Consider the following 27,881-nt stretch of genomic DNA (forward strand, 5'->3'; position numbering starts at 1 on the left):
TACAATTAACATGAATATTAAATATTACAGTGAACATAAATCTGATTTAAAATAAGGTTTAAAATGTTTAAAAGTCAGTTTAATAATATGTCCCATTTGATTTCGGTTACATACAGTCAATTAAAGCATAAGTGTTTATTTGAAGGGGAACTGGACCTAGTCGAGTGCTATGTTCTTCACATAGTCAAGAAATTTAATGAAACCCGATAAAAGATTTTTAGAATGATGTTTGTGTTTCTTGGATTTTAATATTTTCATGTAGCTATTCAATATTCACATTCCAATTGATTTGATGTATCTGATTTCTGTTTTAATGCAATATTTTGGCAATGAATAATAGAATTAATGTCATTTTTGGAGCATGACTCTTCCCGAGGTTGGAGTTAGTGAAGAGACTTTTCTGGGCCTATTGGGAATTGGGATGGCAATTCTGTGGTTGCTGCAACTGGCCAAAAGCCATGTACTTTAGGGCATGACCATGTGGAAATACATTTGTATTTAATATTTCCATTGACTTAGAACGAAAAGATCTTAAGGATCAGTTAAGATATGTAGCCTAGAGGTGAATTCAGGGCCACCTGGACACATGATCACCATCCAAAAAGAAGGAGCACCTAATATTTCTTAATAAATTGACAGTTTTACATTTTATGCATCTGTGGACATAATAATAATAATAATAAGTCGCCTTTACCAATATTTATTTATTTGAATTGTGCTACGCAAACTTTTTGTGTGTCATTGACGTTTGAATTGCGTGGAAAACCACAACAGTTTTTGTTTGTTACGTGGTTTTCATTCTTTGCATTACATTTGTATGTATTGAAAATCATGGGATGGAGGAGATGACGCTGCAGCGCGTGCTAGATCACCCTTGACGCTGCAGTGCAGATTTCACAGCACACTTCAGAGTCACGTTTACAGTCGCAAGGGTTCAACTCTGCACCAATCAGAAGGCCATATGGAAATATAAGGCGTGTCTTGCATTGTTAAGCAGGTGACGATTCGTCGGTTCCCCTGGCAACAGCCATTTAACCCAGTCGCGGAGGCGGAGCTGTTTGTAAACTCACGTTGCTCTCCCGGCAATCCAGTTTCCACAACAACAGAAATATAAGCTTGGTTTTCACTCGTTTAGCGTCGTTTTACATACAAGCCTTACCAAGACAGGGAGTTTCAGGAGAATTGTTCTCGGTGAGTATTGAAAAACGAGCGTTTTGTGCTGTAGTGTGTGTTTTTGGCAGAGTCTCGTGTTTGGCATCGTGTGTCAGGTGCTGCAGTAACTCCTGTATAAACTACTCAATACAAGATCTAAAACAAGGTGCTGCTCTGGTTGTCAAAATGTATTTTAAGATGTTGAGATTTTTTTTTATTTTTTATTATTATTCTGTATGGGTGTGCACTAAGGTCATAGCTTATATTCGTGGACTTGTTTACTTGTTTTCAAAGCTCTCTCTCAGTCTCTGATTCGTTCATGGGCTGTTTATTTACCGTGAGAAACTTTGTTTAGTAATATTTGGTAATTTATGATAAAGTTTTTGTTTGTTTGTTTGTTTATAAAACCTATATAAATCCTGTATTTGGTCTTTGAGTGAGTTTAAGTGCCAGGAGCTGCATATCATTGGCTTGGGTCCTAAATGTGCTCATGTCACACTTGACTAGTATCATCTTTCAGGGTTTTGACTTTTCTTTTTTTTTTTTTTAATGTCTATGTCTTTGTCTTAGTCATTGCCTGGATCAGGGCTCTACAGATGGACTGAAATCAAACAAATCGGACCACCAGAGAAGATCCAACATGGGCAACAAACGGAAAGCCTCCAGTGAGCTCGACAGAGATTCAGGTTTGTTGTTTGTAGATTTTCTAGCTTTGTGTTCGGTTTTGTATTATTAATTTCTCAGCTTACATGAGAAAGTAGATTTCACAGCCCTTGTTGTTTTTCAAATACTTTAGTATAATTGTAACTAATCCCCTATTACGTATTATATTTATACAATATTGTGTATAATTGCGTTGTTATAGGTGTATAACTGCACATAATTACTGGGATTTACCCTTACAACATCTTCTCACTGTAGATGCCAGCTCAGGATATTTTAGTGCTTTGGACCAGAATGACTTTGAAGACATGGGACCAACCAGTACTGCAGCACAAAGCATGCCAACAGCTCCTCGGGTTCCTTTCATTCCTGGCTCACATCCAGGCGTCTCTCCAATGATCGTAATGAACAACCTTGTCCTCAAGGAGGTATGACACATTAATACAATTCTGTAAGTGCCCTTGTCTCTGTATGTTGAGTCATAGGAAAGCACATATCTGTTTGTTGCAGTTACGGTATTGTTTTGGTCTCAAAGCTATATTTTCTAAATATGTTGGTATTTACTGCTCATTACTGCCGTTTGACTTGTGATTCTTGGATTGACTACTTTTCAATGCTTGCTGCCCAGCATTTTTTTTTCGTTGTTAAAGCTATATTTTCTAAATGATATGTTTTACATAATTTAAACTGATCAGCGTGTTTTTATGCACTTTAAATTACTCAAAGTAATTGAACTAACTGAAGTAGGCAAGAAAATGTGAATTTCTTCTAATATTGTACATTACATCAAAAACAATTTTTTTTAATATCAAAAGGCATCTGAGTTGCCCATTTAAAGCAAGTTTACCTACCATTTCAGAAATGGGTTTGGTTAAAGCTGAGATATTGATAAAAGGGGAGATATTTCACTACACGGTTTCTTTACTGAACCTAATTAATTTATTGGTGTGGATAATTAAATGTTTCCATGGTATGCAAAAGTAGACAGGCTTTGCTTAGGCTCTTATTGCCTCTTGTGTGTACAGTCATTTTCCATACACACAAGATGTGATATAAATGTGCTTACTTGCCTGCTGCGGCTTCTTATCAGAGCTATTAAGTGAAAACATGCTACATAAATGAATGAGGCGATTACCATAAATATTGTTTTATAAATATTGCAGCTGGGTCAATGACATAAGGGTATCCGCAATGAAGAAAAGGAAGAATCTAGTCATACACTATTAACAAACTGTGTCTGTTTTTCAAAATTGTTCATTGATAATTCTTGTTTCAGCCTAACTCTGTGGCCCTGCACTAAAACCTTGGAGCTTAAACACTTCACTAGATGTGAACCGGTTGCTTTTCCTACAGCCAGTCATGCCAGCTGGTGACCGTACTGGCCAAAGTTCTGACAAGAAGAAACATTCCAGAAAGCATGTTCCCATGCAAAACGCCTTTCAGAAAACTACCCCACATCTTGCACAAGGGTCTACAGTTGACGAGAGTCCCAGTGCTATCAATAAGAGGTCAAACCACAGTCATGGTGGAAGACATCAACAACGCCGTTACGATGATAATCCTTTCCACGGTTCCTCTTTGAAGCAGGATGTGTCTGAGACATTTAAAGATTATGGTGTAGACCCCAACATTGCATCACTGGGAGAAACTGGTCACACTGTTGAAGACATGGGTTTGGAAAATTCCTCATCCAGGCTTTCTGACCTTCAGGAGCCCCACACCACCACGTCACCATTCTCACTTTGCACTGACTCCTTCCTCGCTTGGTTCCCTCAAAAGAGTCCCAAAGCTTCAGTCACCCAGAGCAGTGATATGGAGAGTATCCCAGAGGCCCTTTCTCCAAGCTCCAGCAAACGCGAACGCTTCTGCAACACGTATAACATTTTGAATCGGTCAGGCCTGCTGGGCATCACACTGCGCACAAAGGAACTTATTCGACAAAATAAACGATCCCAGGCCCAACTTCAGAGTCTGCAGGCTCAGACTGACCTCTTCTTGGAGGCCATATGTAGTGGAGATCCCAAAGTCTGGACGAGATTGCAACTTATCCTCCAGAAATCCAGAAACAGTGAAGAGACACCAGCGGACACACTGGCGGATTCTGTAAGGGGTGCAGAGTAGGATATGACAGACGTGGGTTGTATGGTGTAGTAGCAGGTTCAGATCTTAATATTTCAGCTGTTGTATTCTGCGGTTTTCGCCACCTTTGCTCAGACCTTTTCAAGTTTGGCACATTTCTAATCAATTGTTTAGTAAATTTGTCATAATATCAGTTGAAAACATCAAAGATTTAAGTCTTCAGTAGAGTCCAGAGGTCTAGTTATCACTCCAAGTGTTATCTATCCAACATCATTCTTATTCTTGTGTTTTTGTCCAAAGTATATAAAGACAATGTTTAGGTTAAAACTGCATCTTTTTCAGAATTAACTGATTCAGTGATTCAGAATTTATTAGCAGTGTAGTCTCTATTTAAAAAAAGAATGCTATTAACCATTCTTTTCTCAATCTAATTGGTAACTATTTGGAAAGGAGGCCTTGGAACACTGGAACGTAAAAATAGTTTCTGCTCAGAATGAATCAAAATGGAAAACAGTTCATTTCTAATCTCTGTATCTAATAAATGTGACCCTGTCTGTGAAATCAAGGCTAAAGTCTCCAAATCTAATTATGAGATAACAAGCATCAAAGTTTGATTTCAACCATTTATTTCACTGATTTCAATCTTTGACATGGCCTTACTCAGTCAATGTTAAAGATATAAAGGTTATATTTCACAGAATGTTCTACATCTTTATGAAGGATGATTTTATGTAGAAAACAGTAAATCACACACAAAAAAAATGACTTCAGCTGGGTTTTCACAGGCAGGGTCACAAATGCCTTTGACAAAGATTTGAGTACTTATACTTAAGTACACAATTCCCAATTATTTTTTTAATTCAGTTGAAAATGTGAAATTCAGGATCATCTTTGTGAAACTTTGTAAAAAAATATGTTTGTAATAAACATTATTTGTATGTGTATAATGTGTTCTGAAATGCGTCTCCAAATAAAAGTTATCTATGAGAAAGACCAATGGAGGTTAAGAGTAAGAGTACTTATAACCATTTGTGCTGGTCAGAGTGTTTTTGAAGTAGCATTTCAAATGTGGTCGTTATGTAATGCCTTGTGTCATATTATTGAGTTTACATTCTTAACAAAGATTTGGATGTGAATGATCAAATTGACAAATGTACTGGTTGAATTTTTTTCCATAGCAATCTGTTTATACTGCACGCAAACAGACTGTTTATTGTGTTTGGGAAAGCAGGTACTAATGACAGAGGTCAGGTTTAGTGGAGTAAAATCACTATGTCATAGCATGTACACTGTGCAAGTGTACTTTGCTGTACACATCGTGTTGATTTATCAGAACGACATATTTTTGCTGTAGAAATCTATGCAATAGGCTTGTTTAGTATTAGCATTGTACTCAAGTGCTGTTTTGTATTCTGTAGGTGTCATTTGACTTTTTATGTGCCTTCAAAAATAAAGGCTTTTTAAATATAAAATGTCAGATATTTTAAAACTATGCCCTGGGTATTAGTTAAAGTTTGAACAATTTGTTCCATAAATCATGGTTTAATGTGTTAAAGGGATACTCCTCCCCAAAATGAAAATTTTGTCATTAATCACTTACCCCCATGTAATTTTAACCCGTAAAAGCTTTTTTCGATTTCGGAACACAATTTAAGATTTTTTGGATGAAAACCGGGAGGCTTGACACTGTCCCAATGACTGCCAAGTAAATAACAGTGTCAAGGTCCATAAAAGGTATGAAAGTCGTTGTCAGAATACTCCATCTGCAATCTGGGTTAAATGAAGCGACGGGAACACTTTTTGTTAGTGAAGAAAACAAAAATAATGATTTTATTCAATAATTCCTTTGTCAACAGTCTCCTTTGTGTCTCTCCATATCACCGTGTGCTGTGTGTGCTCTTTTGTGTCATCCACGCCACAAGGATGCGCTGTTTTATTTCAAATCAAAGCTAAATACACGTAAAAAACAGTGCATCCTTGTGGCACGGATGACACAGAAGAGCATACACAGCACACAGTGATATGGAGAGAAAATACTATATTCCTCAACAGAAAATGCATGTTCATTATCATTGCATGCCATATTTTTTAAGTATCAAATACAGAAACTTATTAATACAGAAATGTATTAATTCACAACAGTATAATAACTAAATAGGTGGTAGAAAAATGACATGAAAATATAAATTTTAGCTGTGATAGTGTAATTGGCAATGCAAATGGAAACTGCAGCTTCTAAACAACTAAACAAAGCATAGTCAACTGATCCAGTCAAGATGGACATGAAGAGTTAAGATGTTTTGATAAGATAAGATGCTCAATTCAGCTGCAGCCAAAGGATGTTGAGGGGCCATGTTTCCAAACGTCAAACAGGACTGAGAGCGGAGCAATCGTGAGTGTGCACTTATAATAATTGAAACGCTGACATGAAACTTAATAGTGGATTGCTGTTTTATAAGTGGGTTTCAATTACAGAATAGTGCGACCCTCCATTATTACTATTTTGACCATGTTGGACAGAGTGCACAGAAACATAAGCACACATTTACTGCCAAAGACAAAGATAATTAAAGATATGAAACAACAGACATTTTTAGAAGAATGATGATGGTATCAAGTACATGTGTGCTATTCAGAAATGAATTGAAAATTAAATCCTGGTCTAGTAACAGAAATATGTTGAAATGAACTGAAACAGGATGAACTGAAATTTCAGAAATTTGAATCTTGAATGGAAGTAGTATCAAAAAGTTCATATAACTGTAATGTTTAAATAGAAATGCAAAGTATGTGAAGACATACATTACCATTCAAAGTCTCCTATGCTAACTAAAAATCAAAAATACTGTAAAAACAATAATATTAGGAAAATAGTACAATTTAAAATAACTTATCAAATGATAACTTAAATTATCAATGTTGAAAATAGCTGTGATGCTTAATATTTGTGTAAACCATTAGGATGATGAATATAAAGTTTAAATGAACAGCAGTTATTTAAATCTTTTGTTGCATTCTAAATGTCTTTACTGTCACTTTTAATCAATTTTAATGCATTCTTGCTAATTAAAAGTACTAAAAGAAACTGAGCCAAAAGTATTTATTTCATGTATCATTTATGCATTACCTACAGTATGTTGATTTTTTTTATTTTTTTAAATCGCAGTTCAGTACATTTCAATGTTACATTTAAATTTCTTGTGGCATGTGGCCAAAATTTCTAACTAACCTAAATGTTACCCACATTTTAGCAGGCCACTTGTGTAATAGTGTTCTGATTAACTAGTGTGCATTGTTTTGTAAATACCCATCCATCCTTTAATCCTGGCCTCCTTCTCTGATGTTACCGCTGCTAATCACTGCTGCCCTGAACTAGGGCTGAAATTGAGTTTCAGCACAGTGATGACAGACATAGATATTGGCTTTACCACACCTTTGTGACATAACACTCTCCTAATTTGTGCAGCGATGACAGAAATCCACTAAAAATGTAGATCAGTTGTGTGGGCTAACACAACTCGAGTGAACTGATCATATTTAATAACTGTTCCACACAGGCCAACTTATGATAAACACACTGATATGGCAAGTTCTTGGCTTTTCAGTCATGTTTGTGATCATGGTAGACCTGCCAGTTCCCAGGTTTGGTCTCCACAGTCTGAACTGGTAGGAAAAGGCCCAGAGCCCACCGGGAACCAAAAACATCAGTCAGGTTGGCACGCCAGGTCCCCCGACCCTCTGACAACTGCCCTTTTTGTAGCTCACACCAGGTTTGCCCTCGGGCTACTAGTAGAAGCTGTTGACAGCAGAAACCAGCGCTCACTAGTCCAATACCCAGCCAGACGTACAGCATTATAACCAGAAAGAACTGGAGACCGGAAATCGAACCTGAGGGGAGAAAAAGAAAGAATGTACTTATCCAGGATATTTGAAGCAGGAAAGCCTCAAGAAAGACTGAATTAAACTTACCAAGGAAGAAGTAACCTGTCGAGAGCGGCAGAAGAGTGAGGAACGTCAGTGGGTTCTCAAAGGAAATGGAGTATTCCGTCGTAAGATACGCCACCCCAATTACCAACGAATACAGACAACAGCAGGACGTATAGATGCTGAACATAATAAAGTAGCGCATGTTCTTATTCCCAATACAGTTTCCTGTGAAAAAGCAGTGGTGGTCCCGTTTTAGAATCACTTTCTTACACACTTTGCAGAAGTGGCGTCCATTCAGGAGGTAGTGGGCGTCAATTCGGTCCGGGCAGTCAGGTGAACAGACTGGAATAACTGTCTCGTTGGCACTCTCAGATGGGTACCATATAGTCATTGTGTAATTACCCAGCGCGTTCCCAATGAGGAATAGAAAGACGCCAATGTGGACCAGCATGGTGGGATTTAGCGCCTCATCTGGACTTTGGAAAACAGTGGGCATGAAGAGGAGGAAGTGGAGGGTGAATGTGACCACGGTTGCAGTGTAGAAGTATACAGGTGCAATCGTATTGAGTAGTCTGAGTTTTACCATCCTGAACAACATGCCTGTGTTAGATTAATTAAAAAAAATTCTTAATTCAGAAAATGTATTTAAATGAAGAGTATAAAATCATAAACTTTAAAAGCAGTTTATCCCTATGAAAAATAAAACTACTTGAATCAAAAATAATGAAAGAAAGTTACTGGCATACTGTAAACTTAACTTATACTTTATAATGCTTTAAATACATATATATATTTTTTAATAAAAAAAATAATAAAAATACATGGATAGTTTTCACTGTCTGTCAATAAAGAATCATATCTGTCCCAACAAGTATTAAGCAAGTTCAAATGAAATGAACTGGAATTGTGCTCACATAATTGCATGTCTTCAGAGAAAAATAATAATTTGGAAATAATAATTGTTTTTGAACTTTCATAGGTAAATAAGGAGAGGTGTGAAATTTGTGCTCCAGTAGAGAGCCAAACGAAATTTCAGAAAAAATCTGTGTTCCAAACATGTTTCCTAAATACTCCCTCGCCTTTCAATGGTCGGCAAAACAGATAGCCCCGCCCCCAACTCACACCACTGGTTGAGCCCATGTTGCTAAGTGGGACTAAACAAAAAAAATAAGCAATGTTGAAAGCCAGAGTGTTTACACTTTTATATCCAGGAATACATTAATGTATCTTAAACGTCTCTGATTGATGACACCAACAGAAAATAGCGCACTTCACGATGAATGATATTAAATACGCTGTGTTTTCCGCCAAATGGCAACCCAGGGTGCCAAAATACAATTGGGTAAACTTGCAGTGGGTGGGTTTCACAAACCAAAACAGAGACCGACATTCCGGCCCGGAACGAACATTTTCAAAAGAGAAACTGTAGCATTGTTTTTCAGATAAATACGAATGTTAACTAGGCATTTTTCTTAAATATCTGCAAACATATTATGGTATGTTTATGCTTTAGTAGAGTCAAAAACTTACATACAGCACCTTTAAACTGTTTTTTTGTAGTGTAAAAATTTTATATAGAGCATTTAAACTTTTTTAACATTATTAAGGCAGTGTCTCCTCAAAATATTGGATGAGAAAAAAAAATTGTAGTACAAAAATAAAACAATGACAATATTACAAAATGTAAAAAAAAAAAAATGGATAAATCATCTCAGTTACATATGTAACCTGAGTTGTATGAAAGGAGAGAAGGTTAGCACTCTCCTTGACAAGGATGGAAGAGGTCCTAGTGACCTTCAACACATGGTTAAGGGATTGTCACCTACTTCATGGCATCTCTAACCAAGTTTTGTGGGGAAGTCGTGGCCTTATGGTTAGAGAGTCGGAATTGAAATTCAAAGGTTGCGAGTTTGAGCCTCGGACTGGCAGGAATTGTCATGGGGGGAGTGAATGTACAGTGCTCTCTCCACCTTCAATACCACGACTGAGGTGCCCTTGAGCAAAGCACCAAACCCCCAACTGCTCCGCAGCATAAATGGCTGCCCACTGTGTTCACTGCAGTGTGTGTGCACTTTGGATGGTTTAAATGCAGAGCATGAATTTCGAGTATGGGTCACCATACTTGGCTGTATGTCACGTCACTTATCACTTAACCTTGGTTCCCTGAATAGGGAACAAGATGCTGCGATGACGTCATCGCTATGGGAACACCTCTGAAGCCCTTATACCATCATGCCAATTTATTGGCCAGTAGCGCTTAGCACCGCCACAAGCATACGTCACGTATGCTCATATATGTGTGCTGTGATTTTCATCAGATTTTACACTATGATGAAGAAAGCAATATCAAAGGTACGGAACGGCCAGCATCGCAGCATCTCGTTCCCTATTTAGGGAACCAAGGTTACATATGTAACCGAGATTTTCCTTTTTATAGATTCACTTCAATACTGCGATGACATCATCGCTATGGGAACGTTATACCATCACGCCTGACATACCTAGATAGCTTGAAGACCGAGGAAAGAGTCTGCTCAAGCGGAGGAGACCCAGGAGCCAAGAGCTATCCTCACATCAAGACAAGTAGAACTTGATGAAAGTGCTAGGAGAGGACTAACCTGCCACAGAGAGAGCCTGAGAAGAAGCCATTGCTCTCGTAAAATGATCACGCACCTTTAGAGGCGAAGTCACACCACACGCCTCATAGGCTAAAGATATATTCAATATCTGACCCCGAATAGCAGGGGAGAAAGCCTCCAACCACTTGCTGAAACGGAATTGAAGCAGCCTTAGGATTAACTAGGCCTAGGAAACAGTAAGACTTAACCAACATTTGGGAAAAGTCCATACAAGAGGAGCTGACAGAGCCTGCAGATCCTCATTCCTCTAATAGAGGATAGGATTACCAAAAAACTGCATAAGATTTCAACATTATCTGAGAGACTTAAATGGATTAAATGGATGGCCTGCCAGGCCTTCCAACCTAAAAATAAGTCACAAAAAGGAATCTGTCCAAATCATGCCCCGAGCTCAAGTCAGCAGGTCATGTCTGAGGGGAACCTCCCAAAGGGGCCACTAACAGACTGACCAATTCTGAGAACCACGTAGAGTGGGCCAAAACGGCACCACCAACAACAGACATTCACTCTGACCAACCTTACTCTGAACAGAATGGTTTGGGAGCAAACAGGTTGATGGTTAAGGCATAATACTGGTCCTGGGCCATTCTTGGACTAGAGCGTCCACACCCCGAGGCGACGGAGGAGACAAGGAGACCAGAGCATGCAATGCGCATACTCTAAGCAAACAAATTCACTTTCACTCGGCCGAAGCGCTGCCATATGAGACTCACCACCTGATGGTGCAATCTCCATTCTCCAGCCTCCAAACTCAGCCTCAAGAGTTAGACCACTCCTAAGTTCAGGTGACCCGGGACATGAACTGCTCTGATCGACAGGAACCTGGTCTGTGTCCACGTCTTACCAACCTGCAAAGGGGGCGAGAGCGTAATCCTCTCTGACCATCCATGTATGAGACCACAGCCATGTTGTCAGTCCTTGAGCTAATGTGACAACCACTCAATTGGGTAAGAACCGTTTGAGTGCCAGAACGCTGCTCCAAGCAGTTTGTGTAATTGAGCTAATATCAGCCAATTGTCAAGTTAACTCAAAATTCAGACAACAGGGCCAGAGACGCACCAATTCACCTTGCGTTCGAGGCCAGTTTCCCTGGAAGAATACAGTATTAGCAAGCTTTATTCCAAAAGCAAATCTGAGGAACTTCCTGATTCTCTTGACGATCTGGATGCAGAAGTATGCATCCTTAGATCGATGGTCACAAACCAATCTCCGGTTCAGATAGAGACAGGATGAACTTCTGCGTCAGCATCTTGACATTTCATACTCCAAACTCAAGGTTAGGTGACGCAAATCCAGTCAACCCAAAGAAGCTGGATGGTGTAACCATACGACAGCCTGATCCTCCCTCATGAGGCCCCGAGACACCCGAGTTGTGGGAAAAACCTCTGAAACAGGAATGGATACTAAAATCAGTAGGGGTGTGACGAGACACTAATACCACGAGACGAGACGAGACTGGGTTCACGAGAACGAGACGAGATGAGATTTTTAGACATTTTTAAAGAAATCGTCAATATTTATGAGTATAGTGATGAATAGTATTTTGTTAAATTGTAAAACACAAAATGCAAAAAATGTAGGTGCATTTTGAAATCAACTTGTACTTTATGAAATTAAACTTCTATTTTAATTAAATTATATGTAGCAATAAACAACATGTAAACTAGAGCTGCACGATTCTGGATAAATTGACAATCATGTTTATATATTTATATATATATATATATATATATATATAAATTGGAGATCACGATTTTCTCACAATTCTGAAGAAAATGTTCATTACTGAAAAATATGTATATTAATTAAAAAAAAATAAAAATAAGGGGGCTTAAGTCATACCTGTCAACATTTGGATACCGAAATCCGGGAGACTCCGGGGGGGCGGGGCGGTTGGGGGGGGGGGGGGACTCGACAGATGGGGGTTGGGTTTGGGGCGGTTCAGAGGCACGTTAAATACACATGTAAATACATAATACCAAAATCTGGGATTTTTTTTTTAGGCCATATCGCCCAGCCGTTTCTTTTTTCTTTATCTTTATTATAACAAATTTTATATTACATAAAAGGAAACAATGTGGTGCATGTGGAAAATGTAACAAGAAATTTCATGTACTTGAAGTACATGGAAACACCTTCATGTTATAAACGCTAGGAAACACCTTCATGTTAAATACATGAGGTAAAGTACTTCATGTATTTAACATGAAGGCGTTTCCTAGTGTTTCTTACATCCAGAATTATAATTGTAACTGGCAGACTTTGATAAAGTTTGAAATCGCGGGTGTGCCCCTTTGTGCCTCCACAGCGCGATTGTGCCTTTGGGATTTATTGTGCTGCATTACGTCATTTTTCCCAACGTGTCCGATACTGAAATCAGTGCATTACTTTGCATACTTTGCAAAAAGCGTGGGAATTGTCGATGCTGCTTCGTGATAAGAAATTAAATTTCTCCGACCAGCTGTTGTTATATTTGCAGCTATATTTAGTTTTTTTTCGCCGTAGCATCACCTGAGATTTCTAATGCCATTTTTAGTGACGCTTGATTCAAATTCCCCCGTCTACCTGCCCAGATATCAACTGCGCAACAGAGCTGTAGGTTGCCAGGTTGAGGTCACAAATGGGTTCAAAATAGTATGATGTATCTATTGTGTGAGTAGGATTCGTTTCATACAAGGTCTGGCAACTGGACAACCTTGGAATAATGTATTGATGTGATTATTCATATAACGAGGTAGGGCCATACAAATTACGGGAGTTTCCCGGGAGAAATAACAAAACGGGAGGTGGGCGGGAGATGGGTGTGAAATACGGGAGACTCCCGGGAAAAACGGGAGTGTTGACAGGTATGGTCATTGTCCCAATTCATAAAGACTTGTTTCACTACTGGAATCTCCTGAATGAACGATTCAATGACAAATACTTTTTTTAAACGGGCAGTTGTCACCACCTGGTGGAAGAGGATAAGCGTTACAATACATACACGCATTAAGATACTTTCGTTTTGATCACTAGTGTAGAGAATAAGTGTTTATACCCAAACTGTAAACTTTTATCCCAGTACTTGTTGCTTAAATGTCTGTAACACAGAAATAATAATGTGTGGTTGAAAAGACTGTTGCTCTTTCTGAATCAGCAGCAGCGTGAATGATGCATTAACATGGGCAGCGACAGAACACGCTTCTCACACTCCACTGACACTCGCGATGTGAAAGTCATAATAGACATAACTGAATCTTTGTCATTCAAGAATAAGATTGTGTGGGTGTTTGAATTGAGATCGCGATCTTTAAATGATTAATTGTTAAGCTCTAATGTAAACACTGCAAAATGTTTTGCAAGGATATCATCAGGTTCTCGCAAGACCAGTCCGATCTCACGAGACACATTGGATCTCGCGAGATCTCGTGCCACGACATGTCGTCACATCCCTAAAAATCAGGCATGCCAGCACCAACCACAGAGTGGGGACTTGGATGTCCACATAGACCCTGCACCAATGGCTTTAGGGCTATCCTCTCCATCTCCAAGCTAAGGTGCGGGAGAATTGTGTCAAAATCAGTCTGAAACGCAACATGTGGTGGGAACAGCTGATAGAGAGGCAAACAAACTTGTAGGTTACCCACATATACAGTTCCAGCTCAATGCAACAACGGAGCTGAAAAGAACAATTAGTCATGCAAACCACTGCTTGGTAGCATGAAGCCCACAACATCTCTAGTGCACAATAATGTATGCCATAGTCACATAATGCAGCTAGTCATGTGGAGCGAGTGTTGGTAGCAAAAGCGCCGCATCAATCACATGAAGTAGGCTGTCCATGGTGAGCATTAATAGCTTGCCATAAGAGATACTCTTACAGGTGAACTCGTTCACAAGAAGCTCAGCTCAGTGCAACTCAGTTGGGATAAGAAGAATAATGATTAGGCCTAGTTATGCAAATAGTGTTGCTAGCCTGAAGTGCCAAAAACCATGTTGCACGACAAATGTGTGTTGCAAAAGTCCACAGGATGCGAGTCCCTACAGTGTAGGTAAGGACTGGGTTCAGATTGTCCCACTTAAGGGCATACAGTTGTCTCGTGGAGGGTGAGAACAGAATTAAGCAATAGGTCGCGTAATCTCTGTCCAAGACACCGGAAACACAATTATAACTTCTGCTCAGGATTCACACACTATTAGTTCCAACAAAAATCCTGAGGGGATGTCCAAATAATTGCCCAGAGCCAGAGTCAGCAGGTCGTGTCTGAGAGCAACCTCCCAAGGGGGTCGGCTAACAGGACTGGCCTATTTGAGAACCACGTACGAGTGCGCCAAAATGGCACCACAAAACAGAGTTCACTCTGACAAACCTTACTCTGAACAGAATCGTTTGGAAGCAAATAGGTCGACGGGAAGGCATAAGACTGGTCCTGGGCCATTCTTGGGCTAGATGTCACACCCAGAGGTGACGGAGGTAGTGAGACAAGGAAACCAGAGAGGCAATAAGCATGCCTCTAGCAAACAAATCCACTTCCGCGAGGCCGAACCCTCTGCCATATGAGACCTCACCCAATGAGGGTGCATTCCATTCTCCAGCCTCCAACTCCGCCTCAAGAGTCTAGACGCACTCCTAAGTTAAGGTGACCAGGGACAGAACCTGCTCTGATCGACAGGAACCTGGTCTGTGTCCAAAGAAGAGATAACGTCTCACCACACTGACAAATGGGCAAAAGAGCGTTAATCCTCTCTGACCAATGTATGAGACCAAAGCCGTGTTGTCAGTCCTGGGACATAATGTGGACAAACCACTACAACTTGGGTAAGAAACCGTTTTGAGTGCAAAGAACGCTGCTTGTGCCAAGCAGTTCTGTGTAATTGACGTCTACACGCAATCAAGCCAATTGTTGTCAAGTTAATTAACAATTCTAGACAACAGGGACCAGAGACGCACCAATTCCACCTTGCCGTTCATGAGGCCAGTTTCCTGGAAGACTACAGTTATTAGCAAGCTTTTATTCCTATAAGCAAATCTTGAGGAGAATTCTTTTCTGATTTAGGAGTCTTGACGATCTGGATGCGGAAAGTATGCATCCTGTTAGATCGGATGGGTCACCAAAAACAATTCTCCTGGTTCAGATAGAGACAGGATGAATTCGGCCCGTCAGGCATCTTGACATGGGCATCACTCCATAAATCAAGGTTAGGTGACGCAAATCCCAGTCAACCCAAAGAAGTGGATGATGGTGTAACCATATGACCCCCAGACTGATCCGTCCCTCATGATGGCCCCGAGACCACCCGAGTTGTGCGGAAAAAACCTCTGAAACAGGAACAGGATACTAAAATCAGTAGTCCTTCGGGTGTGAGAGGAGCCACTAATACCCGAGCCGAGGACGGAGACTGGGTTCACGAGGAACGAAGACGAGATGAGATTTTTAGACATTTTTGAAGAAATCGTCAATGATGAAAAATATAGGGAAAAATAAATAGGCTTTTATTGCAAAGCTGAAAAAAACACACAAATGCAAAACCATTTTGTCGGTGCAATTCTGCAAATCACACCTTGTAACTTACTGAAAATTAAACTTCATATTTTACAAATTTCATTATATGTAGCAAATACACAACCTGGTGCCAACTAGAGCTGGACGATCGATGGATTAAATGACAATCCATGTTTATAGTATTTTATTATATATATATTTCGATATATATATATATCTATATAAATTGGAGATCACGATTTTCTCGACAATTCTGAAGAAAAGGTTCATTACTGAAAAATATGTAATTTATTAGTCACCGCGTAATAAAGGATCAATAAATAAAATGAAAAACATAAGGGGGCTTGAGTCCATGACCTGTCAACATTTGGATACAGATAACCGGGAGGAATCCGGTGGGGCGGGGCGGGGGCGGGGCGTGTGGGGGGGGGCGGGGACTCGGACAGATGGGGGTTGGGTTTGGGGCGGGTCTGAGGAAAGGGTACAATACAATGTAAATACATAATACATAATTATTTATAGGGGCCCTGGGCGATAAATCGATTTTATCGATTAAACTAGAAATGTGTATTTTACACATCGATTTGTGCGTCCCCTGCAGGAAAAATCGGTTTTCTTCCCACAATCACCACCCCCTCCCGCGCGAAGAGACATGCTGCCAAGCAGAAGCATCTGTGGCGCGAAAACAGAGTACGGTGAGAAGGAGTCACGCTGATCGTGTTTCCCGCTGTTTATGGGCGTGGCGCACACCTCAGTTTCGTCCTACACGCCGCACACAAGCAAGCGCCCCATTTAAATTTTTCTCAGCTCCCCTCGCCATAACCCAATTCCCGCTCAGGATCACGCTCCGACATTAAAAGTTCTCTAGCAGGCCTAATGTTTACTATTTGATACCGAAAATCTGGGATAAATTGTCTAAAATTTTGCATGCAGATAAATGGCAATGTTTCCCAAAACGAACTTCTTGACATTCTTCTTAATTTTAGTAATTGTATTATGCTAAATTAAAATGTATTAATATATTAATCTAACCTTAGTACAAACCAAGCTACCTAAAATTCAAAAACTGAAGAAGGGTATTTGATTTTTTTCATGAAAATAGCTGCCGTTGTATTCTTGTTATCTAACGGTGTAGGACACAGTTAGACACGGTATGCTCTATTTACAAACAAGATGGAGAATATAGGACTAGAAATTCTTATTATATTTACACTTGCTCTGTCCTACTGTCCATATGACACTGACTCACTGCGGACTTGGCAGTTTTAAATCTTAACAGCTCTTAACACAGAATGGTGCCCATGGCTGTTAGACGCATGATGGGCTAGTATAAATCTTTCCAGCATTAAGGTATACTGCTTGTTTTTTTGTTTTTTAATCATCTTGTCTCAGTTACAAAATTGAACTGGTAAATGATAAAGAATGATAGCCTCTTTTGTATGCATTGGCATTTGCCTATCAGGGATGGACAGATTGATAAAATGACATGATATTGTGACTAGATTTAGCTTTTGATACCTTGCGGTAAAAGTGGCTCTTCTGATTGACTCTGGCCCCTCAGTGCGGCTCCATAAAAACAAAAATAAACAAAAAAATAGTTAAAGACCCTTTGGACAGTCTTACAGGAACTGTATCACAGTATGCTTAAAATGTATGTTACATTTTACTGTTCATGTCACGTTTTTCAGGTTTACATGGCAGGACCTGACATCTTGTCTTTTTGGCTTGTTGTTTCTGATTGGAATTTAACTGAAGGGGGAGATCCACGATTCAAATCCCAGAAGGTAAACTCAAAAAACAAAATAAAAGTTAAAAACTTTGTTTTGAACACTTTCTTTGTTCCTCTGATATATGAATTTTAAGTAGGGGGGGAAAAAAATCTGATTTAAACGTAAATCGGAGGTTTGTTTAAAAAAATCTGGGATTTTTTTTTAGCCGCCCCCTCAGATCGCCCAGCCCTATTCTTTATAAGAATTTATTGTGATAATGAGGACTTTATGTTTCTTTGTTCTTTATCTTTATATAACCAAATTTTATATATCTAACATAAAGGATACAACTGTGGTGCATGTGGAAAATTGTAACAAGACATTTCATGACTTGAAGTAACATGGAACCACCTTCATGTTATAAACCATACCGCTAGGGAACACACCTTCATGTAAATACGATGAGGTAAAGGACTTATGTATTTAAACCTGATAGGTGTTTCCTAGTGTTTAGTAATTCCAGAATTTAATTGTAACCTGGCAGGAATGGATAAAGTTTGAAAATCGCGGGTGTGCCCATTTGTGCCTCCACAGCGCGATTGTGCCTTGGGGAAGTTTATTGTGCTGCAGGACGTTCGATTTTTCCTCCACGTGCCAACGATACTGAAAATTCAGTTGCTTTACTTTGCATGACTTTCCCCCCCCCCCCCACGTGGGGAATTGTCGATGCTGCTTCGTGATAAGGAATAAAAGTTCTCCGAACCAGCTGTTGTTATATTGGCAGATATATGTTGTTTTTTTTTCCCGATACGAGCATCAACCCTGAGATTTCTAATGCCAATTTTTAGTGACGCTGGATTCAAATTCCACCCGTCTACCTGCGCAGATATCAACTGCGCAACAAGAGCTGTAGGTTGTTTGCCAGGTTGAGGTCACAAATGGGTTCAAAATAAGTATTGATGTATCTATTGGTGTGAGTAGGATTCGTTTCATACAAGGTCTGGCCAAACTGGACAACCTTGGCAATAAATGTATTGAGGGGATCAGTTCATAGTAACGAGGTAGGGCCAGACAAATCTACGGGCAGTTTCCCGGGCCGAGAAGAGAAAATAACCAAAACGTAGTGACGCTCGGGGTGGGCGGCGGAGATGGTTTGGTGAATATCGGAGAACTCCCGGTGAATAAAGGGGAAAAAAAAACGGGAGGTCGACTGTGACCTTGGTGTACAGGTATGTCATGTCCCAATTCATAAAGACTTGTTTTCACTACTGGCATCCTCCTGAATGAAAACGCATTCAATGACAAAATCCTTTTTTTAAACGGGCAGTTTGTACACCACCTGGTGGAATGAGGATATAGCGTTACAATTACATACACGCATTAAGGATACTTTACGTTTGTTGATCAATAGTGTTAGGCGAATAATGTGTTATTACACAACTGTAAACTTTTTATCCTACGTACTTGTTGCTTAAACTGTCTGTAAACACAGAAATAAAAGTCTGTGGTGAAAAAAAGACTGTTGCTCTTTCTGACAATTCAGCAGCAGCGCGTGAATGATGCATTAACTTATGGGCAGCGAATCAGACCGAACACGCTTCTCAGCACACCCACTGACACTCGCGATGTGAAAGTCATCAGAGGACATAACGTAATCTTTGTCATTCAGAATAAGATTGTGATGGGTGTTTGAACATTGAGGATCCGACTTACTTTAAATGATGAAATTGGTAAGCTATAATGAAAAACACTGGCCAAAATGTTTCTGCAAGGATATCATCAGGTTCTCTGCAATGACCAGTCCGATCTCACGAGACACATTGGACTCTCGCGAGATCTATCGTGCCACGACATTCGTCACAATGCATCCTAAAATCAGGCATTGCCAGCACCAAACACAGAAGTGGGAAGACTTGTGGAGGTTCACATTAGACCCTGCAACCAATGGCTTTAGGGATATTCTTCTCCAGCTCCACGCTAAAGGTGCCGAGGAAGAATTTCAAAAATCAGTCTTGAACCACGCACACCATGGTGGAGGTGAACAGGTGCTAGAGAGGCAAAGCAAACCTGGTATGGTGACCAAATATACAGTTCCGCTCAGAGTGCAACAACGGAAGCTGGAAAAGCAACAGCGTAATTAGTCATGCAAACAAATGCGTTCGCGTAGCACTGGGAGGCGCACGCCTCACCAGACATCTCTAAACAGTGCACTCGAAATAATGTAGTTGCCATAGTCACATAATGCAGCTCAGTCATGTGGACGCGGCAGTAGTTGGTCAGCAACAGAAAAGCGCCCGCATACGAGACCAGCTGCGACATGCAAGGTAGGGCTGGACGCATGACGTGAGGCATTGAATAGCTTGCCAGAAGACGAAGATACGTTATTTACAGGTTGAAACTCATTCCACAGAGAATATACTGCCAGGACGCTCATATCGCGTTGCAGAACTCAGTTGGATAAGAAGAATATATGATTAGGACTAGTTATAGCAAATAGATGTTGCTAGCCTGAAAGTGCTCAAAAAAACAGGTTGGGCACGACAAATGTGGGTTTGCCAAAAGTGCCACAGAGCCCGCTCATAGCTACGCGAGTCAACTATCTTGTCCAAGCGCAAAAACAGCAGGGGAGCTCGAGAGAATACAGGATAGTATTAGCGGCCAGACTGTTGTTGGTAAGCATGGACAGCACCAAAAGCACTAAGCGCCACTGCAAAATGTCAGCTGTGCGCCAGCAGCCCAGTTAAAAAACAGTCACATGAACAAGACGATGGACGAATATAAGCACCAAATCCACATGTACATGCATTAATTAATTGTAGTGACAGAGGTAGAAGACAGGGAAAACCTTGTATCTACACTCCAGCCGTTAACTATGTCATTCGATTTTTTGGAACAAACAGCTTGCCATAGGAATTTACTCTAGATGTGAGCTAGTGACAACAGCAGGTAAAGTTTACAGCAGGAGTCCGCGTCTCTCTTTGACTCCTCATGAGCCAATGAGGTTTTAGTTTCAAAATACCCCCTAAAAGCCATGGGTGAGTCTCGGTGGGGGGTAGGTACTGAGATGACTGGGGGGGGGGGGCACGTGAGAGGAGGACAAATGCCTTCATCGCAATATGATGAATATGACTGGTTATGGTTGGGCTTGTGATTGGTTCATTATAGCCGTTAATGTTAAAACAGCTTGCACACTTAATGTTTCAGACATGCAAGGTAGCAGCAGAGCTGAATATAACATAGTATATCACTCTGGCAGACCAATGCTCGGTAGCATGAAGCGGCCACAAGAGACCATGGTAAACAACAAAATATCTGATGCAGGACTCCTCAGAGTCTGACGTAAAAGACAGTACACAAACAGAGTGTTGGAAGCGAAAGCACCAAATCATCAATGAAACGTGTCTGCGAGTCCGAGTGCAGGTGCAGAGCTACAAGTGATACTCTGAAACAACGTGGAGAGACCTCTTCAATTGTTTCAGCTCGAACGCGCTAAGCAGCGGAGCTGAAGGAAGTAGTAAGGCAACTAATTATGGTAGCACGGAGCGCAAAAATCATAGTGTACAACATACACCTGCTGCAGGACTCCTCAGGATGTATTCAGAGCCTAAATACAGTACACGACACAAGAGTTGGTAGCATAACGGCAGAGGGGAGAGGGGAAAAAAGCGAGCTGCTCACTGTTGATAGCTTGCTATAACGAAATACTTCTGAAAAACATGAGCTCTTCCACTTATTTAAAATTGTCTTGGTAGTTGCATAACGCGCCAAAAGTACAAAACATAGTGCAATGACTTAACTTCCTAAAATCAGTGCCTCTTATGCTGTTTAATAAACTTGAGAAAACACTTGATCCAGGGAGAGAGTATGAACCAACAGGAGTATTTTATCTGTCAAGTAAGCTCGCTTCCTCTAACTCCATAAGCTTATCATCTGAAAAAGGTGCTGGTCATATAATATAGAAATATCACTCAAAAAGTTGATTTTATTTCTACTACATTCACTAGAAAGCATTCACCAAAAAGCGTGTAGAAGACTTGTATATTATATTTATTCATTACACCACAGACTATGATATTTCAAATGTATTCAAGGGGGGTTTAGGTTTCTTTTAATTTGATGTTTATAACTGACATATACAGGCAAAAATCCAAATTCAGTATCTCAGAAAATTAGAATATTGTGAAAAGGTTCAATATGGAAGACACTGGTGCCACACTCTAACATGATTTTAATTAACTCAAAACACCTGCAAAGCCTTTAAATGGTCTCTCAGTCTAGTCTGTAGGCTACACATACAGTGGGGAAGACTGCTGACTTGACAGTTGTCCAAAAGACGACCATTGACACCTTGCACAAGGAGGGCAAGACACAAAAGGTCATTGCAAAAGAGGCTGGCTGTTCACAGAGCTCTGTGTCCAAGCACATTAACAGAGAGGCGAAGGGAAGGAAAAGATGTGATAGAAAAAAATGTATACAAGCAATAGGGGATTACCGCACCCTGGAGAGGATTGTGAAACAAAAACCCATTCAAAAAAATGTGGGGGAGATTCACAAAGAGTGGACTGCAGCTGGAGTCAGTGCTTCAAGAACCACTACACACAAAGACACATGCAAGACATGGGTTTCAGCTGTCGGATTCCTTGTGTGTCAAGCCACTCTTGAACAACAGACAGCGTCAGAAGCGTCTCGCTTCAAAAAGGACTGGACTGCTGCTGAGTGGTCCAAAGTTATGTGCTCTGATGAAAGTACATTTTGCATTTCCTTTGGATATCAGGGTCCCAGAGTCTGGAGGAAGAGAGGAGAGGCACACAGTCCACGTTTCTTGAGGTCCAGTGTAAAGTTTCCACAGTCAGTGATGGTTTTAGGGTGCCATGTCATCTGCTGGTGTTGGTCCACTGTGTTTTCTGAGGTCCAAGGTCAACACAGCCGTATATCAGGAAATTTTTAGACCACTTCATGCTTCCTGCTGCTGACCAACTTTATGGAGATGCAGATTTCATTTTCCAACAGGACTTGGCACCTGCACACAGTGCCAAAGCTTAATGGTGTCCAGCATCCCTCATTGGCTAGCCTGACCTTAACCCCATAGAAAATCTATGGGGTATTGGGAAGAGGAAGATGCGATATGCCAGACCCCAACAATGCAGACGAGCTGAAGGTCACTATCAGAGCAACCTGGGCTCTCATAACACCTGAGCAGTGCCACAGACTGATCGACTCCATGCCATGCCGCACTGCTGCAGTAATTCAGGCAAAAGGAGCCCCAACTAAGTATTGAGTGCTGTACATGCTCAACTCTTTCATTTTGATGACTTTTAGTTGCCAAGATTTCTAAAAATCATTCTTAGTATTTGGTTCTTTTTTTTTTCTTATTTTTATAATTTAATTTCTGAGATAATGCGGGGAAAAAGTTTTTTTTTGGGGCGGGGGGGTGGCGGGGGAATTTCCTTAGCTGTCGTTAAATATAAAAAATTAAAAGAAATAAAACATTTGAAATATATCCAGGTTGTGTGTATTATGACTGATGTATACGAGCCAAAGTTTCACTTTTTGAAGGCACTTAATGAAATAAATCAACGTTTCATGATATTCTACTTATAGTGACCAGCACCTGTACAGCTTGTGTGCACCTGCCAGGCCCTTGAGAGAGCCGAGGCTGAAGTAGAGTATGCATTATCCAATCCGCATCCGAAGAAATCGATTATGAGATTCCGGGGGGGAATCAGATTTGACTAACCACCTGATTCACGAGGCGCTCTTCTGATGAACGCATGCGGTCCGGAAAAAGACAGCGAGAGAGAAAGGGATTAATTCCTGTTCTCTCACTCTCTACAAACTCGGGCTCATCATCGTCACCCCAAGTGTCAAGTGAGGGGACTCGGCAACCGCAGAACTTGAACAGCGGGGGTTGAACAAACATCTCTCCTTCCTCAGAAAGAGAGCGAGCCTTGAGTGCAGCTAACTTATTTTAAAACACAGATATCATGGATACAACAATAGATCAAGGCCGCAAAGCGGTCTTCTTACCTGTTTCTCCCTGAGTCTGTGTAACCATGCATTCCATACATACCGGAAAAAACTCATTTTGTCTGCCTTAGAGGAGTAAACTGATCTATATAAATAGATGGCTTAGAACACAAGAATCTCTTTTCTGACGGGGCAACTAGAAGATTAGATCCTGAAGGAAGTAAATCTGATGAAATGGCAAGTAGCACGCATATATGAGCATACGTGACGTATGTTTTTTTTTTTTTTTTTAGGGTGGTGCTAAGCGCTATTGCCCAATAAATTGATGGTATACGGGCTTTAGACATTCGTCACACTCGGAGGTTGTTCCCATTTAGCGATGACGTCATCACAGCACTGAAGGGAACACTCGTTTTTCTAAAGAAAATGTGCAACGTGACACCAGCAGGTTAACGTTACAGCAGGAGTCCGCGTCTCTCTTGCCTCCCCTGAGCCCATTGAGTTTTAGGTTTCAACATACCCCCTAAAGCATGGGTGAGTTTGGTGGGGGGTAACTGAGATTAATGGGGGGGGGGGGACACGTGAGAGGCGACAATGCCTTCATCGCAATATGATTGAATATGACTGTTTATGGTTGGCTGTGTTTTTTTTGACTCAGGTTTTGTGTGTGTTGTTTGTTTCTCATTTTTTGATCAGTCAGAATTAACAATATAACGGGAAGAATCATTTAAAAATGTAAGTAAACAATTAAAATACTTAGATATTATGGAGACAGATAAGTCTCAAATATAATTCACGCAAAAAACACGATTCACACATGCGTAGGACACTCACATGCATGAAACCTAGATTGCACGTACACACAAAAAAATTTCACGTGCGTGAAAAAAAATATATATCACAAAAAGCAATCACATGCGCAAAATAAAAATATATATCATAAAAAAATTTTTTTTAACATTTCACCAATGCAAAACACAATTCGTAGATATACAACTGTGCACAAAAAACCTTTGAATGTTTAAAATGTACGGAGAGTGTCTGAATGACAAGAATCGTCATTTACTACAATCCAATCGGATTTGTGATGTGTGTGTTTTGAGACTTTCTGGCAGAGCTCTCATTCCCACGTGGGTCTGTCGTACTCTTAGCCAATCAGATGCGAGCTTACCATTCAACCAATCATATTCATAAGCACTGAGAGTGCATTCAAGGAGCACGATTCTGCGCACCTTTTGCCGTAATATGGATTAATTAGAACGGAAGAAATTAAGCCTTGACATCAGTAATCCCATAGACATTAAAAGAAAATGGACACAGCGACCCAATTGGAACTCAAATTGAGACAAGTGAAGCCCATTTTTGTGATTTTTAGAACTTCCGTTTTGACGCGCAGACTCAAACTAAGCTTGATGACGTCAGCAACCGTCTGACAGATGTAAATCTTCTAGGTAGCGTGGTGCAAAACTGCCATCGTTAATCTTGACAAGAGACGGCGAGCTTGAGCGGGGTAGTCTTTGGCGGAGTGAGCAGGAGTACGTATTTGATTAATTATTTTGTATAGTATTTTTAAAATGTAACGCCAGGGCTTTATGGGCTTCTCTCTTGACGTTCTCCCCGATTGCTGCGAGCTTCTGAATGCACTCTCGGTGGCTTATGATTGTTGAATGTTAAGCTCGCATCTGATTGGCTAAAGAGTACGCCAGACCCACGTGGGAAGAGAGCTCTGCCAGGACTTCTCAAAAACACGCCACACACACAAATCCGAGTGGATTCGTTAGTAAATGACGATTGTACATTCAGACACTCTATTTTGAAACATTCAAAGGTTTTGTGCACAGTTTATATCTACGAAATGTGTTTTGCCATTTGTGAAATGTATTTATGAATATATAATTATTTTGCGCATGTGAATTGCTTTTTTTGTGGAATATATTTTTTTTTCACGCACGTGAATTTTTTTTTGTGTGTACGTGAATAGGTTTCATGCATGTGAAATTGTTACGCATGTGTGAATCGTGTTTTTTGCGTGAATTATATTTGAGACTTATCTGTCTCCATAGATATAACCACTGGCCTGAAAGTGGCTATGAAATGGCCATGATCTGTGGGAGTTTTTAGTTAGTAATCAGCTTGGTAAAAATTTAGGTAAATCTCTGTGTCTGTGACCAATATTTACAAAAGTGATGACCAATGAACCGAATAATTAAAATAGTAATATTAAAAATTCTTTTGGAATAAATGTAAAATGCTTGCAAAACTTGATGAGATTCATACCTGGCCTTAATAAAACAGAATATTTATACATTGTTAATGTAAAACTTTGCCCCTTATTTCAGAACACCACTGATATATATATATATATCATATCATAGTATATATATATATATATATATTCTATATATATATATATATATATACGGGTACAGACCAAAAGTTGGAAAACATTACTATTTTTTATTTTTTTGAAAGAAGAGTTTCTTCTGCTCATCAAGCCTGCATTTATTTGATCCAAAATACAGAAAAAATGTTTTAATATTGTGATAATTATAACAATTTAAAATAATTGTTTGTTAAATGTATTATACTTTAAATTATCATTATTTCTGTGATGCAAAGCTGACTTTTTAGGGATCATTATCACATGATCCTTAGAAAATCATTTCATATTATGATTCATTATCAAAAGGTGGAAAACAGTTTGCTGCTTAATATTTTTTCAGAACATGTGATACTTTTTTAGGATACTTTGATGAATAAAAAAGTAAAAAAAAAAAAAAAAAAAAAAAGTTCACACTCAACGCTATGTTTTTAAAATATAAAATATTTAGCTTAATCAACAAATATACACTTACTGGTCTCGTAATATGGGGTCAGTAATTTTGCTTTTCTCTTTTTTTTTTTTAAATAAAAATCCACTACTTTTATTCAGCAAGGATGGTTAATTGAAAAAAGTGATAGTAAAGGAAAATATATTATTAGAATATATATTATTAGATTTTTTTGGAATAAATGCAGTTCTTTTTAACCTTTTATTCATCAAAATATATAGACAGCAGAAACTGTTTCCAACACTCATAAGGGTAAATCAGAATATTAGAATGATTTCTAAATGATATGTGATAGACTTGGATGTTACATGTGACACTGAAGGCTGGAGTAATGATGCTGAAAATTCAGCTTTGCATCACAGGAATAAATAGTTTTTTAAAGTATGTTCAAATAGAAAACGATTATTGTAAGTTGTAAAAATTATTTCAACAATATACTGTTTTTTTTTCTGTATTTTGAATCAAATAAATGCAGGCTTGATGAGCAGAAGAAACTTCTTCAAAAACAATAAAAATAGTAATGTTTCCAAACTTTTGGTCTGTACTGTATATATATATCATATATATATGTGTGTGTGTGTGTGTGTGTGGTGTGTGTGTGTTTGGTGTGTATGTATACATCAATCAGGAAACAAACACAACCCTATCTCTCAGATAGCTATGACATTTTTATACAGAACTTCCCACCAATTGTTACACAGAACAGAATTGGCATCCTTTAGGATATCAATATGAATGGCATGCTTTTATTAATAATAATGACGCTAAAATGCATCAGACAATGGAGTGAGAAAAGATGTGATGAACCGTATGGATGCATTTCAGTAAATATACCCAATAAAATGTCTAATACATATCAAAACTTGAATTCTAATCCAGACTAACAGCAGACAGGGTTTGTGATGAATAGATCAAGGAACTATAAAGCCTGAAGCATATGTCTGTTTGAAACAGAGGCTATTGTTGAACAGGATGAGGACATAGCTGGGGTTATTTACCTGACGCCAGCTAACGTTAACACCAGAGAGAGCCGCGTATCCGCACAGAAGCGCATCCCTCGCTGACGGTGGCACGGTGCTAGGAGGTAAACCACAAATAATTCGTTCAGAGAAAGCAAAACATCAGTATTAATTTTCGTAATACTGAGCGCATCTGCTCGCGATGTGTGTCCAGTAGTTTAGCACCGCCTGTTGGTGGTGGATACATCATCCAGCTCCACTAGAAATAAGAAAAACAGGACAAGCCTATATATCTAATCTTTTTATATGGATATGTTTGTGTGTTAATTTATTATGTGTATGGCTATGTGATTGTATATCACATACTGTACACGTGTGCCGCTGAATCATACTGTTTTCCACACAATATGCACGTTGACTCGTTAATACGGCAGGATTACACGCACTTACAACTTTCACCAGCAGATGGCTG

At 39.6% G+C, this 27,881-nt stretch overlaps 1 protein-coding gene, 1 non-coding gene and 1 pseudogene across 3 annotated transcripts; 2 read left to right on the plus strand and 1 right to left on the minus strand.

The window, feature by feature from the left end:
• The first annotated feature begins 1,016 nt into the window (after nt 1-1,016).
• Nucleotides 1,017-4,517, plus strand: LOC109108117 (annotated as a pseudogene).
• Nucleotides 4,518-5,872: 1,355 nt separating this feature from the next.
• Nucleotides 5,873-27,474, minus strand: LOC109108118 (palmitoyltransferase ZDHHC22-like). Of its 2 annotated transcripts, none has more exons than XM_042774386.1 (2): nt 27,449-27,474; nt 5,873-8,421 (listed from the first exon to the last, which is right to left on the minus strand). In XM_042774386.1, the coding sequence occupies exon 2, from the start codon at nt 8,417-8,419 to the stop codon at nt 7,496-7,498; it is 924 nt and encodes a 307-aa protein (XP_042630320.1). In that variant the 5' UTR covers nt 8,420-8,421; nt 27,449-27,474; the 3' UTR covers nt 5,873-7,495. The 2 variants fall into 2 exon arrangements, with proteins under 2 accessions (XP_042630320.1, XP_042630321.1); XM_042774387.1 differs by lacking the exon at nt 27,449-27,474 and having other exon boundaries at nt 5,873-7,782; nt 7,864-8,853.
• LOC122148471 lies at nt 9,552-9,674 on the plus strand. The gene has a single exon (XR_006162400.1). It is a non-coding gene; the product is annotated as a U6atac minor spliceosomal RNA (small nuclear RNA).
• Nucleotides 27,475-27,881: the final 407 nt, after the last annotated feature.

Source organism: Cyprinus carpio, chromosome A17 (genome assembly GCF_018340385.1).
Source record: "Cyprinus carpio isolate SPL01 chromosome A17, ASM1834038v1, whole genome shotgun sequence".
Classification (NCBI taxonomy): Eukaryota; Metazoa; Chordata; class Actinopteri; order Cypriniformes; family Cyprinidae; genus Cyprinus; species Cyprinus carpio.

What these genes read in the sequence shown, in the direction of transcription:
- LOC109108118 (XM_042774386.1), bottom strand. Translation starts at nt 8,419, where the DNA reads ATGTTGTTCAGGATGGTAAAACTCAGACTACTCAATACGATTGCACCT.